Genomic DNA, 14,548 nt, shown 5'->3' on the forward strand with positions numbered 1-14,548 from the left:
GTTCAGTGAAAGGCTCTTGCTTGTAATGTAATCCCGAGGAAGGCCAGTGCTATCAAAATTCTATCCTTTATCTCTGTGCTGATACTACAAGGTTCGTTCTTGGGATGCTTCTGTGTATGCTACGAGGGTGTCAAGCTAGTAGGGTATTTTCCAAAACCCAGTCCTCAAATCAATCTCATTCAGGGTTGAGCATATTGGGTTGGAAAAGACTTTACCTTCGTTACAAAAGTGAATTGCCTTGAGTTCATACTGGAATAGCTTTGCCTTTCTTTCGAGGTGCAGGAGCCTTTTTTTCAGGTTCCATACTCTCTTTCCGATGGTCCAGTTACTTTTGCTTGAGTACTTTGTCTTGCTCTTCTGTCTGGCTCTTGTCTGTCTTATATTGCTCTCTCATTTGCTATTGATGTGGAATAGCATAGCCCCAACACTAAGGTTCTACCTTTGAAGCAAGGGAATCAATCGTATTAGGTTGAATTTCATTTGGCTTGAGGGTACTTTCCCACGTCATCCGCTGAAAGTCCTACTTTTCTCTTTGTTAGTTGTGCGAGTGAAGTTTCTTCCCTTCTTGAGTCACAAGTGATGTCAAAGCTCTCGCTTGGCACATTTCCTTTTGTTGTTGAATCAGAGTCAGGTGTGAGGGTGCTTTGAGTTCCAGTAGTTGCTTACCTTCCGGGCGGACTACGTCTCTCGTCCAGTCGGTCAGTTGTTATCGTAGAGCGTGGATACGTTCTTTCAGGTTTGTAATCCTTCCCGATCGTCTTTCTTGCTTACGGCATTTTCTTTGCCTTGAGACTGGGAAACCCCTGAAGTGAAGCTAAGGGTTGAAGTCTCTTTTCTTTTTCCGAGCCTTCTTCTTTCACGATCGATGTAAAAGTTGCCCCATGAGTTCGGAATGCCTCGGCTTGAAAGTATATCCCATAGGCCGTCTAGTCCATATAGTACACCCGATCATGAAGTTGAAGATGAAAATCTTACGTGAGGGCCTTTTACAAGGAAAAATCCCCGCTTTGATAATAGTTTTCCAATTGAGATTCTTTCGGAAATTCTGTATTGAAAGTAGTCCCCTATGGCTTAATCGTGGAATTTTCAATGCTTTTTTCTTGATCCTTTGTAAGCATAACTACCAATTAGCCTCATGACTACCCTCACTTTAACCCTAAGTCGAAGTGGTCTAAGAGTAGTCGCAGTCTTCCTCCCAGTCTGATATTGTCTTGATTCGTTCATTTGTTAAGTAGAGGGCGTTCATATTTTGCCTTCTGTAGGCCCATACCCCTCTCCTTTTGTCTGATGATGATAAGTTCCTTTTAGTCCTTCTACCGTTGTAAGCATTAATTAAGTATTCCTGCCAGTCTTCCAATCATATACCCTCTGCATCATATAGGGACATATCCTACTTCAATCCTCAATCACGTAAGCATACCTACCTCAAGACAGGAAGAACGCAACGCCCCCTTTTTCTTTTTTAGAATTGTTCCAGTCTAAGGCCTAATCCTTCCCAAAAGAGGATAATCCTATCATCCTTTCAGTCAGCGCCTTGGCAGCTCTTACGAGTACTCTAGCAGCGGGTATTCCTTCAACAGGAAAGAAAGTAATCGACAGCACTCAAGCTTGATAAAAAGGGTACCTTTGCAACTGTATAAAGATCTGGCACTGTCTTCTCGAAATCGAAAGGTAAAGGAAGAGGAAAAAAGAAGCTAGAGTGAATACGATACGAGAGGATCGAGACCAACGTACGAAGGGGGAGAGCTTTCTACACCAAATATGGCTTTTTTAACAAAGATAAGGTCACTTTCATTGTTGAAGACGCCTTTTGAATGCCTCCAACAGCCCAAGGAACGAAAGAAGAAGACTTTCGATGCCACTGGATTGAGCAATAGGGATTGATTGGATAAGAACACGCTTGCATGACTTCCAGGATTACAGGGACTAAGTTGCTCGCATGAATATGAATATAGAGTCATAAAGCCCGGATAGGGGGGCTACTATAATAGCTTTTCCTGATCTCTCCTAAGGCTTACGGGACTGCCTTTCTCTAGAAATGGGAAGAGGCTTGAGAAAGGTAGGCCAAAGCTCGGTATCGATGCTGTAAGAAGGTAGACCATGATACCGGACTCTTCGATGGAAACAGGCTTCCTAACAGCAGGACGTCTCAAAAGCGAGACCAAGTGAAAGTGGGATAGTAAGTCTAACTCCCCCAACTTCAGGATCGTATGAATGGGACTATGACTCCTCCGAGAGAAGCTGATAAAGGGCTAAATCTCGATGGCTCTTTCATCTCTAAGGGAATAAAAGGAAGTCGAACTCTTAGGATCCCACCAGTCCAAGACTATTCATCCCTTGATCGTCTAGAATTCTGAGTGTTCGAGAAGGGTTCATTCCAAGCGAATCAGTACAGTAGCAAGCAGTCTAGTGAGCTGAAGTTTTCAAGGAAGTACACTTAGTTGATAGTAAGTCAAGGAAGTCAAAGAAAAAGAATAGGCTGTCTTCAAAAGAACTTCTTCTTAAAAGAGAATAGGTTGTAGATCTTATATACTTCTTCTCCATCTTCCCTTCAAATGGCATTCTCTTCTCTTCCTCGGTAAAGTCAAAAGTAAGGAAGTCTTGCATGCCACAGAACTCTTAGAAGACTGTGTCATTCTCCTTCGCTTTATGGCTTGCTTTATAGTACGAGTTGTAGCATTAGTGCTTTAGTCTTATTTTTTTGCATTAGTCTTGAGAGATGCGATGAATACTAAGTAAGGCTAAGCCTAAGGCAAGCTCTTTAAACCATGGGGAAGGGAAACAGTAGGAGTAGCACGTATCACTCTTCCTAGTCTCTATTCCCTATAGGAGCAATAGACTGCATTAGTGGGTAGCTTTAGTGGCTTGTTTAGCGATTACGCATTGCCGTGCTTTCTTTAATAAAGAAGGATTTCTTATTGGTTAAGCTCTCTGGTAAGCGAATAAGGTAGTGCTAACTTCTTAGCAAGATGAGAGCAAGCATTAGATGAAGCCGACTTTGTCCATCTCGCATATTCGAGAACAAATAGCCTTCAGATTGTGGGAATTGAGTTGACTGCCCAGATGTTCGCAAGAGGCAAGAGATGGCCCCTGCTCCTCTCCCTATCGGGGGAGCTGCTACGCTCCTCTTTTGATGCCTTCACGCTCACTCGCTCAGACAAGATGCTGCTAATCATCAAAGCCTGCATTTGTGTCTTCACTTCTTGCAGGCTAATACTTTTAGATCTTCTCCCTTCTCTTCCATGAGTGTGGCTTTTTCTAAAACTTGTACCTTTCTTGACTCCCCGAAAGGAGCTACCCTTACTGGATTGCGTTAAAGGAGCGTTCGAAGCTTAGCTCGGCATCAATCTGCAACTGACTTCCCACCTTGTTAAAAGTGCTATCATGTCACTACGGATTGGACACGAAGGGAGGCTTATCAAGAGCGAATTTCCTTCTCCTCATTCCCTTGGATTGGACACATTGCATTGGTACCACAGGATACCCCAGATAGTCTTTCAGAGCCTTGCCTGGCCCTTTTCCGCAAGAAAAAGAAGCTTAGCTTGCTTTTCTTTTTAAGGCTTGACTCAGTTCTATACTAGAACGGGGGGAAGATTCTATCTAAGAAAGGGCGGCACTTTTCTTTCTTTTTAGTTGGGTTTGTCCTTTTTTCCATTCCAATTCAAGGCTGCGATTGAAGATGCGGGACAAAACAAATTAGATAGTCTTTATAGTCTTTAATATGAAGCGGGATGACCACCGGTCTTGGTTAGAGAAATGGAGTTTCTTCTGCGACTCTACTAAGAGTAAGGAAGCTTGACCTATCAAGAAGTTATCCATTTCCATATGCTTAGCACAACAAAATGGGTAATCTTGCTGAAGCTCGGGGAAGAGTAGTTAGGGGTAGGGTAGAACACTTTTTCCAGATAAGAGCGTTCCAGCTTAGAGTTCTGATACTCTTTCCCCCAAAACCAATATAGAGTATCTAGGGACAACTCCAAGCTTGATAGCTGTCATAGGCTTTGTGTTCAACGGATCGAATGATAGGTCCAAATATAGAGCATACCATACATTTAGTAGGAAAGATAGCTTCATTTGCATTACTTATCAGACCAGACTCTTGACTTGCTAGGTGCGTGCTAATGGATCGCCCTTCTTGGCCCGGGTAGCCATTCTTCTATGTTATAGTCCTCTGCCTACTCTCGATAGCCTCAGGATATTCACACTTAGCAGCAGCGAGGTACGTAGTCGCTTTAGCGAAGCTTAAGGAGGAGTGTTAACGATGGAAAGGGTGAGGTTACGAAGCATTCTATTCTAAAAGCATTCCAACTCGGTTTTCAAGGTGAAAGAAATAGCCGTACAGGTACAGGCGTGGCCGCTAAACTCCTCAAGTGCACTTTTAGGGAGGTTTTGAAATACGCTCAACGAAGGCGAGAGGTCTTCAACTGCTCTCCCGATCCCTTTCACCTAACCCTCGGATAGGTTTGAGTTTTGCGGGTAAAAGCGCTACAGGCTCTACTTCATAGGGGTCCCTTCCTTCTGACTCCCATTCCTTATGTCTTGCTTTCAAAGGCCTTTCTTGGCTCTATAAAGCAAAAGCATTTTCCTGATTCTAGCGAAAGTTCCCCGGAAGTTTATTTGAAGTCGTGACGGCTAAATCAACTGCTGCTCTTTGTGCTGTTCTTGCTGACCTCTTAGATGAGAAGTAGACTGACTCAGAAGAGCTCATTGCATCGAGGTAGCTTCTACCGAAGCGATTTTTCTATGTGCCAGCACCTATGTGATTCTACTGCGAACCAAACTCCTAAGAACAATCGGGCGGGGGATTCTTGAACAAGAGATTCGTCTTCGTCTTTTGCGAATGAAAGCACTATGTCTCCTAGCCGGGAAAGGAATTGAATAAGAAGATGATGATTCTAGTCCTCCTGCTAGTGCACTGTACACTTCATACTTCCTAGAAAAGTTGTAGTAGTCTTTCACTTCCCAAAGAGTCCTTCTGATAATAGACTTCCAAGCCAAACATAACAAAGACGGCAGCTAGCTCGCCAACTAACCACACTCAGCGCTCTGAAAGAAAAGCTTATGCCTATGCCATTTGATTCATAAAAGGAAGGTTCGGTTCCGTTTGTTTACCTTCTTACCCTTCTTTTTCTCATTGAGTGTCCTCCTCTCCTTATCAGTCGACTCAAACCTGTATCGAACTCGGAGATTGAATAGGAAGATAACTCTATGCAGCGACAGAGGCAAGATCTCTATATGTTGATAGATACCCGAGAGATTGAGTCCTTTCCTTAAGGCATGCCCCTACTCAACTTCCTATTGCAAATGCCAAAGCACCAAGAGCGGCAACTCCAAGTTCTTTCATACCCTCAGCTCAAGGAAAAGAGCTAACTGCTGCGGGAGAGGCGACTTCTCTTTCACTTCATTCACGGGAGACCTACCAAATCTGCGCATTTCTATAAGTCATGGTCACATGTCTTGTGAACATTCAACCATCAAGAGTGAAGGTCAAAGGAATGCTTTTCTCACCGGAATTTCTTCTTTTCTTTTTTCTTTGGAACCCGAGCTAATTCTTTTAGATCTTCTCCCTTCTCTGCTTCCTAGCCCAAGGGCGATAGAGACTCTACTTATTGAGTTGCCTTCACTCGGAGTTCTAGTTGATGAAAGACTTTTTTCCTATTCCACTGCAAGGGTACAAAACTACGTAGAAGCAATGTCCGCTAAAATCAGTCTTTCTCCTATATAGGAGACCGCCTTCCCAAACTCAACTTAATCAATGGCACCAACAGCTGAAATAGCATAGGTTTTCCCATTTCTCTTTAGGGGATTCCTCTCTATTCCTTGTGTGGGATGATCCCTTCTAGCCGCCCGTAGCCCTGCCTCCAACCTTGAGCAATTCTTGTGTGACTTATGAATTCCATTTCCTCCACTTAACAGTTGAGTAACTTCCTTCCTCCGTTGCTTCAGAAAAGAGAAGATCGCCAACGGCAAAAGCTAATTCAGCTAAATCAATGGCACGTGTGAGCCTTCCTAAAAGAAAGAATTGACTGACCTTGCTGCTTAGGACTTTTCTTCTCTAAAGTCTAAAGAGATTTCCCGCTGAGTACTCCCTCGTTAAGGAATGGTCGCTTATTGGTGCTGAGTAGGGTTACTGCAAAGTTTTCGTGTGATCGACTCCCGGGTTTCCTCTTGAAGCGGCGCAGCTCCCAAGTACCATTTGTCTCCAAGCCTATCTCCCACTTCCCATTGTGCGTTTGATTCCATCTCTCAATCGACGGACGATTTCTAAATGCTTTGGACCGGTGAGCGCTATGGACTAACTTCCTTACAAGCGGAGTTAGCAAAGGTACAGACAGTCCGATCTAGCTAGTGAGCAGAAGCGCTAATCACAAAATAGCTCGTCAGTTAAGCTCTTCAGTGATGTCCCTCTCATCTGTGCTTGCCGCCTTTTCACCACGGTTGGCTGACTCCAGCTTTCCAGTCTTCTCTTTCCTGCGCGCTGGACGGATGCTAGCTCTTCTCTTTGCAAAAGGTTTGTATGAGAATGAAATCATATTAATAGAGTGAGATTCGTGTGCAGCTGATGAAATAGTTAGGGTTGATGATATAACTCTAACAACGGTTATTGCTAAACTGGTTTTTCTCTTCCGTCTGTGGGATTTGCCCTTCAAACAAGCCTATGAATAACATCAATGCCATTCATTCGAGGTGATAAGTGAAAAGACAAGTTGTCGGTCGCGTAACATGTGATTCCTGTGGTGGACACAAATTCTCCGAAATGGCAACCCCGCCCTCAACTTTCAAAAAAATAAAATCTTACTGTTTCAGAGACCTAAAACAGGATACTCAAAAAATGGGAACAAAGAAGCCGTGGGAAAATGGAGGATGGTTCTGTAATTTAACTCTTACTTTTAGATGACAGCCTTAACCAATGAAAACACAGTTTTAAGTAATAACCAAAATATAATAATAATAACTAAGTTCTAAAATTAACTGAATCCATGTTTCAGCTTTTGCTTTCTCCTATAATAAAAGCATATAACCAATTGAGATTCTCATCATCAAACTCCAACTTGCTAAAGTCTCCCAGGACCCAAAAAGGAAAATTAAAAATATCTATTTGTGTGTCAGTGGCATATGGTATTTTTTCCAATTGGACTGAAACATATTCTTGATGACCTATCGGATCCGAAGTTGAAGCTAATATCCGAAGCATCAACATGGTTGGTGGCACCGCTTGTTGAAGGGAATGAAAAAACGAGGGCAGGAGAAGATCTGTTCAACCCAAAACTATATGAAGGTTCTGTTGGTTCCTCTTTGGGTTGATGCTGACTGCTACCTGATAGAAATGGCATGATGGTTGGTGTTGGAGGCTCAGAAGACACACCGGAAGATGCAGAAACAGGGAATGTGAATCCCGTGCTATTATCCGAAGTAAACATCCACCTTTGCTCGGGCTTGGTCACAGAAATTGAAGCCAAAACAGGTTTATTTCCCGAGGAATTAGATGAAGGCTTTAGCAAACCCTCACATGGTGCCTCAGACACTGCAGCACCGGTGAACTTTGGGAGATCCTGTCAAATAAATTGATTAGTATGGCATTCTTTGATGTAACCAAAAGTTCCAAGTAATTAATAGACCAAGCAAATTGGCAAGTGAGACGCAGAGTAAGTTATTAATATTGCCCCAGCATCATATTATGATTACCAGATTCATGACCCCAACCAAATTTCAGAGTTGATTTGAGGGAGATAAACTGATAGTATATCTTATCACCTAATGTACTTCGTATGAGAGGCTGAAAGAGATTACTATCAAGTAATGCACTTAGTATGAGAGACGAAAAAATAGACAGAAAAAGTTATATTCTCACTTTCCATGTTGGGACAACAAAATCGTAGAAATTGGAGTTGGTATATGTACCATATTGCATTTGCTGATAAAAGATATGTATTATTTTCTATATGGTATCTCCAAGATATATTAGGGGAAGAAAGGTTAAATTTCCTCTTAAAAGATACGGAGAGCCTGTAAACTTCGATGCTTCTAATTATAGTTTATACTTACTAGGAAAGTGCTTCGCAAAATGATTAGCAGTATGGCATGAGAATGGGCCATTAGTAAAGTATAAGACCTAATAAGATCACGCATGGTCACAGAATAATAATAAAAGGATGAATGAAATACCTTGTGTGCAGTCTTCATTTGAGAATCCTGAGTTTTTCCACAATCTAGTAAAGACCCTGCATTATTGCCAAACATTGTAACTGTGCTATCAACTTTTAAATTGGAAGCAGAAGTTTTCTTCACATTCTTAGCCTCAATGGTACTTTCTGGAGAAGCGACAGAAATTGGGTTATCATTCCATGGAGCAGAGCTTCTGTTGTTCAATTTATCCCTGCTTTTAGAAGAATCAAGTCCTAAATTTTGCAAACCGTTGTGGTCCACTGAAACGGCAGCATTAACATCCGAAGACTGAGATTTTTTCCATGAAGTGGCTATCTTTAACTCCTCAGACTTCTTCTTAGGAGTCACTAGAGTTCGCTCAAGATGCTCCAATATTGTCCTAGCCATCTGACTGGAATGAGGATGAACAGGTGGGATACCCATTTCAGAGCTCCTATTACCATCTACTGATTGAATATCTGAGGAGCTACTGGCGCCTCCTTGTTCCAAATTCTTCTTGATTGAAGAAAATTGACCTTTGGAAACATTGGAATTTCCCACTGGAAAAGCATCATTTAATGATGAATGAGAATAAATAGATCCTCTGGATGGAATTTCTGCACTGCCCTTATGACAAATCCTGCGAATGGGTCCCACAGATCCATAGCCTTTATCCACCATGTTGCTCCTCAACTTCAATTTTATGTTCAAACAACAAACAAATGACTCAAGTCAAATAGATGTAATGATTATAAGAGTTCAATTCATCAAAACGTGAGTTGCAAATAGGCATGAGCTGCTAGACCATGATAAATATTCCCTCATTCAGCTTTCATATCTATCCAGCTTTGGGATAGCACACACATAAACACACAAATCGGGCTATGTCCAACCCAGGTGCACATTTTCCCCCCAAGGCCTTGCTTACTACGAAATCTAATAATTAGATTTCATAACCACTTTCTAGTATGTAGCTTGCTTAACCATTGGATTAAACACTTTTCCATCTTTACTCGTTTCTATCATTGCTACCACGCAAAGCTTAAGGGTATACATGGTAGAGTGGAAAAGTGAAACAATTTGGGTGAAAAGTGGAAAGAGAATAAATTTTGAGTGTGATTGATAGGAAAGAAAATTGAAAGGCAAGAAAATAAGAAATATGACTATTTTCCACCTTGATGCATAACATCAAAATCATTACAAATTGGTAAAATAAGATGAGAGAAAATGAAAAAGATAAAAAATAAGTATGCATGTTTATAATATTATCCATATCATTTTAAAATTTTAAATTAAGATGAGAGAAATTATGCATGCATATGTGTAGAGGGTATACTGGTAAAATAATATGTATTTTTGTATGTGTACATATATACTAGAAGTATAATCGTGAGTACCCACAAAACCGCTAATCATGAAAAATTACCTGCCCATATGCAGGAGTTTGTGATTGCTGTAAAGGAGAGAATGAACCATTCAGGAAAGCATCACCCTCGCCTCGTACATGAGCCATCTGATTAAATGCAAGTAACAAGAAAAATAAATCTCTAGCAAGCATCAGATGTAAATCACAACAGAATACAAACAAAATTTTAAAAGTCCAAACCTTGGATTTAGATTTTGAATAGATGGTTCTGGAGTAAGGGGTTCTTGGAATGTTATGAAGTCCAAATCTACCTCTTTGACTTTGTGGAGTTAGATAACTACGCTGATCATGTACCATGGAACCTGGCCAACATGTGGATGCCTTCGGTGAAGCAAATGGAACAAATGGTTCTGATGCAAAATCATTAGCAAGCATTGTTGGTCTTTCATCTTTTGATATAATACTCTTAGAACCTAGGTTTGATTCTGATGTCCGGTTTGCCATGTATGCTTTTGCAATTTCAATTGGTGAAGGTGCAGTATCATTTAGGAGCTGCAATATTTCATAGAATTTAAATAAACACAGAACAGAAAAGATATGAGGACAAGTACATCGGATTCCATTGTACGTAAGAGTACAGGTACATTGATATATGATGGACATGAGAAAAGATGCAACTTTGTTCATGCATTCGCGTGTTATGAAACACACATACACAGAGATTAGACATACTAGTAAACTTCTATCCATGGGAATTCCCATAAGGCTCATCCTAGCCAACCTTCCTCTTCCCAACCAACCCAACAGCTGTAGTAATTCATTTAATTTACTTTCAAGAGCCTAACCCAATATTGTCAAGGGCAGAAGGCACACTCTAGGCACTATAACTCTTACAGTGCTTGAGGTACAAGAAGCAAAAGTAACACAAGCTAGAGTGAAAATACATTATATATATATATGCTTGTGTGCTTTGTATGTGTATATACAAGAAAGATAAGCTTAGTGTTACATTTCTGATAATAAACTCTAAACTTTGCCTGGTTTATCCTACAAAACAGGCAACTTTTTCCTAGTCATTTATTGGTCAATATGCATGATTTCCTTAGATGTCTTTGTTCTTTTGTTGGGCAGTATGAAAGATTTCTTTCAAGTCCACGTTTGCTGTTAAATACACAAAATTGAGAAGTTCAGTCTGATATTTCCTGTTTCTTATTTATTGAAGGTACAATTCATGCAAAAATAGAAATTATAAAGAACTTCAGTTAGGCATGCTTTTTTCTTCTTCTTTTTTGCACCTACTAACTTCTAAAAAAGCCCACCTAGGTGCACCAACTTAGTACCTAACCAAATGCACCTCGTCAGAAAAGGTCTGAAGTGCTTTTGTTGTCTGGTACTAAGGCAAACAGCTTGGTAACACACTAACACTGGCCAGCCGTTATTTATATCCACTTTTGGTAAGTCAAAAGCTTCCACAAAAGCATTTAGTTATCTGTCACAAGCCTATTCAAAAGTTTGTTACTTAAATCTTTGATTGAATTATTAACTTCAAAAGTATATCTATAACTACTTCTAATTATAGGGTACATTCTAATGCATCTTTTTACTCCTTGAGTGAGTACGATTGTTAGATGTCCACAAATAGGCACCCAAGTATCTAACCTCTTAAAGTTAATAAACAAAATTTTGAGAATTTAACAGCTGTTATTCTCTCTTCTAAATTTGTATGAAGGAATTCCTAGCCAAAGTGTGAAGTATTTGAGCATTGGTGAGAAGGCTAGATAGTTTATCTTCTTCAGCTTTGCAGCATTGTTTAAAAATAACACCAGCCCTAGATAGTTTTATTGAAACCCTAGAATGGCCACCTATCAAACTCTAACTGAACTTCCACAAAAGCAACCCCAAGCTTCAACTCAAACCACTGTTTAGGGTACTATTCACCACAGAAATCAGCACAGATATCTATACCTTTTTTTCTTCTTTTTTGCTTTCTTTTGATCCCTAAATTAAGTCTTTCTTTTCTAAACCATACCCTCTATCCAGCCCACCCTAAAGTTAGAAGTGCTCAACCATCATATAAAAAGATTACCTTAATTTGAAGCAATTCCCTTCCATGTCCGACATCAATTTCATTAAAGATTAAATTACTTTGTTATGATAGTTACAAGTTCAAATAATTGAATTTAAAAATAAAATCTGTGGGTTTCTACAAGCTATGTTACTCGTATCAAAATGTGGTGTGGACATGTTAATTCTTTCCAAAAGGTTTTCCATTTATCTAGAGGGTTGCACCACCATACCATATCCATATGATGTGTGTAACAGATGAATGCTTCAAGGAATATAAGGATTCGAGACAGCAAAGTGTTATTAAAGTTTAACATACAAATGGAATACTTTTTCCTCATTTTTGCACAAACATCACAGCATATCTAGAAAGTAACATATGACACAAGATTCAACCTCAGTATCCATGTGCATATCATTAATCCAAAATATGAGTTCATTAAAGTGATTTTCACTCACAGTTGGCTTCGGAAGTGGGGTTGCCAAATCCCTTGTAGTTGTAGCTATATTCAGATCATCCTGTTTTTCTTCAGTCGGCCATCTCAGGTTTTGAGAAACTATAGGCCCCTTGGCACCTCCAGTAGATAGGGTTAAATTCCTATCTTCTTGATCAACTTGAGGAACATCAACAGCCTTTGAATTTATAATCCCTATTAGACGATTGATTTCATCCCTGGGTATAGAATGTTAAAACACATATTAGATAATTAACTCTTTGAGTTAACTAAATGATCACCCTGAAAGATAAATACAAACATGGATATATGAATTATGAGCATAGAAGAGCATGAACAGATCATTAATTCATCAAAACCAAGCCCATGCATAATGGCTGGGAATTGGGATATGGCTATAAATGATGTTCTGACAAAACCAGTAATTCTCGGCAGAAACAATCAAGTTTAAAATTTAAGAACAACACAGAGAATGTGAAATTTAAAACAACAAAAAACTAGTTACCTCGAAAATGTTTTCCCCTTCATTAGCTTCTCAATTTCTGAAAGCCCGTCGTCTCTAATGTCACCCTGGTTGCCTTTTCTATGTTCAGCAATGCCAGAACCAGCCTTTGGTCCATCAGTTGTCCGAGTAGTACCAGCTGTTTTGGACACTACTACCTAGGAAAGGAATGCAAATATACTCATTCAAACCAGGCCATCAGGAAAAGCTCAAAATTAACAAATTTCCGCTTAAATAGAGTGCAATGTGATTTTACAAAATTTATAGCGAAAATAGAAACCCTTACAGTTGAATAACAACTTTGATCTTCTTCATTAGTATGTTCTTCTATATCTTCGTCCAACTCACCTGTTTCCAACAAAACTGACAAACTTCAACAACAAATAACAGCAATTCAAGATTTAATTAACAACTAGAAGTGAAAAAGGAATTCATTAAAAATCTCCATCTCCTTTTACCTAAAAAGTTGAGTCGCTCTAAAACCCTAAAGAACCCAAATTAATCCCAAGAAGAGAATAAGTTTTAAAAGAGATGTTTTATTCAAATATATATAACTGACCATGAGCTTGAGGTTCTGGCGGCGGGAGAGAATCGTTGTTGAGGGGTTTCAAGAAGAGAGAGGGGAGGATTCTAGAGGCGCCGCTGGCTATGAGACGGCAAGCCGGATCGACGAGTTTGGAGAGTAAGCGACCGCGTAAGGATTGGTTCTGCTGAGGACGGGCGTAGGGTGTGGTAGGTGGTCGACGCGGCGGTTGCCTCCTTAGTTTCCCGCCGGCGCCGCGCTCTGTCGTAGCCTGATCCTGCAATGAGTAGGACGGCGTCGTTTCGGTGGTTTCTTCCATTCGAGTTGTCTTCTCAGTTTGTCTCTCTCTTCGTCTCTCCCACGCGCAATCACGCACCAACTCACTGAGTCACTGTGCCTGTGTTTACTACGAAGCGCACTTTTATTTTCTTTTGGTCCCTTTTTTGTTTTTAGTTTTTAGCTACAGTACATTTGTTTTTATTTTTTCACTGTCTACAACCAATGGGGACATGCCATATGTAAAAAAAATTAACCAACTAGTTTCATATATTTTTATTTAATGATTTTTCTTTGGATAAACTACTATTTTTGGTAAAATTAACATAATAATAGGTTTAGCCCTTAGCATTTATAACTTTTGTTATTTTGATCCTAGTTTCACCTTTGTTCTCAAGTTAAAAATAAAATTTTCAAATCAAGCCTTGAAATTTTGGAATAAAGAAATGTTTGGTAACTTGGAAGAGAGGAAATGTGTACTAGAAAAAGAACAATTCTTTTTACAACAAAATATAAGGAAACCTAACACGGTAGAAAAGGAAAGAATTATAAGATGGGAACTAGAAAAAATACTTAATATTTTGTTGTTCCAAAATCATGAAATTAATTGGCTAGTAGTGCAAGGGGAAGAAACACCAAATATTTGCATGTATTGGTTAATAAAAGGAGAGCTAGAAAAGATTGTTTTGAGAGAGAAAAAACAAGTGATTGAGGAGCTTGAAGTATTAAGGAACATTTGTTGAGCATTTTAAAAGGATTTATTTAGTCAAAGATGGGGAAAAGGGAGAGGAAATTAAGTAGCAAATTGACGCTCCTTTCATAAAAAAAGAGGTGAAGTTGGTACTTGATGTTTAATCCAACTAAAGCTCCTAGGCCAAATGGTAAACTTGCTTTATTCTTTTCTAGAAAAATTGGTATATTGTGGGTGAGTCACTCACTAAGGCAGTCTTGAACTTCCTTCGAACTGATAAAATGTTTAAAGAAATGAATAAGACTTTCATTGCCCTTGTACCGAAGAAACAATGACTGCAAAGAGTAGATGACTATAAACCAATAAGTCGTTGTAATGTAGTCTATAAGTTAATTGCATAAATCATGGCCAATAGATTGAAACCTATAATCAGTGACCCAATTACCCCTTTTTAGAGCACTTACTGTTTGGAACAGGAAAATTAGCAATAATGTTACGGTAGGAGTGGAAATCTTTCTCATGATAA

The 14,548-nt window shown here is 39.6% G+C and overlaps 1 protein-coding gene across 1 annotated transcript; it reads right to left on the bottom strand.

Annotated features, from left to right (window-relative positions):
* Positions 1 to 6,943: 6,943 nt before the first annotated feature.
* On the bottom strand, positions 6,944 to 13,499 carry LOC107901305 (nuclear pore complex protein NUP1). Its single transcript, XM_016827250.2, has 8 exons — positions 13,092 to 13,499; positions 12,819 to 12,880; positions 12,536 to 12,690; positions 12,035 to 12,248; positions 9,752 to 10,063; positions 9,572 to 9,658; positions 8,167 to 8,838; positions 6,944 to 7,553 (listed from the first exon to the last, which is right to left on the bottom strand). The coding sequence occupies exons 1-8, from the start codon at positions 13,372 to 13,374 to the stop codon at positions 7,107 to 7,109; spliced, it is 2,232 nt and encodes a 743-aa protein (XP_016682739.1). The 5' UTR covers positions 13,375 to 13,499; the 3' UTR covers positions 6,944 to 7,106.
* Positions 13,500 to 14,548: the final 1,049 nt, after the last annotated feature.

Source organism: Gossypium hirsutum, chromosome D06 (assembly GCF_007990345.1).
Source record: "Gossypium hirsutum isolate 1008001.06 chromosome D06, Gossypium_hirsutum_v2.1, whole genome shotgun sequence".
NCBI classification, from domain to species: domain Eukaryota; kingdom Viridiplantae; phylum Streptophyta; class Magnoliopsida; order Malvales; family Malvaceae; genus Gossypium; species Gossypium hirsutum.

What these genes read in the sequence shown, in the direction of transcription:
- LOC107901305 (XM_016827250.2), bottom strand. Translation starts at nt 13,374, where the DNA reads ATGGAAGAAACCACCGAAACGACGCCGTCCTACTCATTGCAGGATCAG. An exon ending in CCCCACTTCCGAAGCCAACT is followed by an intron (nt 10,064 to 12,034) that starts GTGAGTGAAAAT and finishes GAAATATTGCAG; the next exon opens with CTCCTAAATGATACTGCACC. An exon ending in AAATGAAGACTGCACACAAG is followed by an intron (nt 7,554 to 8,166) that starts GTATTTCATTCA and finishes TTTATTTGACAG; the next exon opens with GATCTCCCAAAGTTCACCGG.